General features: G+C 39.3%; 1 protein-coding gene across 1 annotated transcript; it reads right to left on the reverse strand.

Moving 5' to 3' along the window:
• Positions 1–246: 246 nt before the first annotated feature.
• Positions 247–657, reverse strand: LOC107057810 (uncharacterized). Its single transcript, XM_015302791.1, has one exon. The coding sequence runs from the start codon at positions 655–657 to the stop codon at positions 247–249; it is 411 nt and encodes a 136-aa protein (XP_015158277.1).
• Positions 658–957: the final 300 nt, after the last annotated feature.

The following is a 957-nucleotide window of genomic DNA, read 5'->3' on the forward strand; positions in this document are numbered from 1 at the left end:
TCACATCACCTTCCGAGCTAGTTTAAACCAACACTAATCATATAAGATATATGGTCCCTCACCAATACTATAAGGCTTTGTCAAGTATCACAGGAACAGAACAAGCATATGTATAATACGGGCTGTTACATCCTTCCCCCCTTAAAACATTTGTCCTCGAATGTTAGCATGGTTATCCAGCCCAAACAAGTTCAAGCCTAAGTATTACTATTACTCACATTCAACATATAGACTTATACTTACTTGTTAACGCCCCAACTCAACATTTTCATCTTTCTCATTGGTCTGGAAGAGATGAGGATACTTCAATTTCATTGCTTTTTCCGTTTCCCATGTAACTTTTTCTACTTGTTGGTTCCTCCATAATACTTTTACAGAAGCTACATCTTTATTCCTTAACTTCCTAACTTGTCGATCCAGAATAGCAATGGGTACTTCTTCATAAGTGAGATCTCTCGTAACTTGTACATCTTCGGTAGGAGTAATACGAGGTGGGTCACCTACGCATCTTCGAAGCATTGAGACATGAGACACTGGATGAACAGTTGAAGGTTCTCTAGGTAGCTCTAACTCATATGCAACTTGGCCAATTCTTCGGATAATCTTATATGGCCCTATGTAGCGTGGACTCAACTTTCCCTTTTTACCAAACCTCATTACCCCTTTCATCGGTGACACCTTCAAGAACACCCAATCCCCTATGGAAAATTCTAGTCCTCTCTTTCTAACATCCGCATATGATTTATGTCGACTTTGAGTTGTTTCTAGCCGTTGTTGTATCACCCTGACTTTTTCCATAGCTTGATGAACAATGTCTGGCCCAAATAAGGCAGTTTCATCTGTTTCAAACCAGCCAATTGGGGATCTACATTTCCTACCATATAAAGCTTCATAAGGTGCCATTTTAATACTTGAATGGTAGCTATTGTTATAAGCGAATTCAATAAGCGGTAGATG

Source organism: Solanum tuberosum, unplaced genomic scaffold (assembly GCF_000226075.1).
Source record: "Solanum tuberosum cultivar DM 1-3 516 R44 unplaced genomic scaffold, SolTub_3.0 scf00380, whole genome shotgun sequence".
NCBI classification, from domain to species: Eukaryota; Viridiplantae; Streptophyta; class Magnoliopsida; order Solanales; family Solanaceae; genus Solanum; species Solanum tuberosum.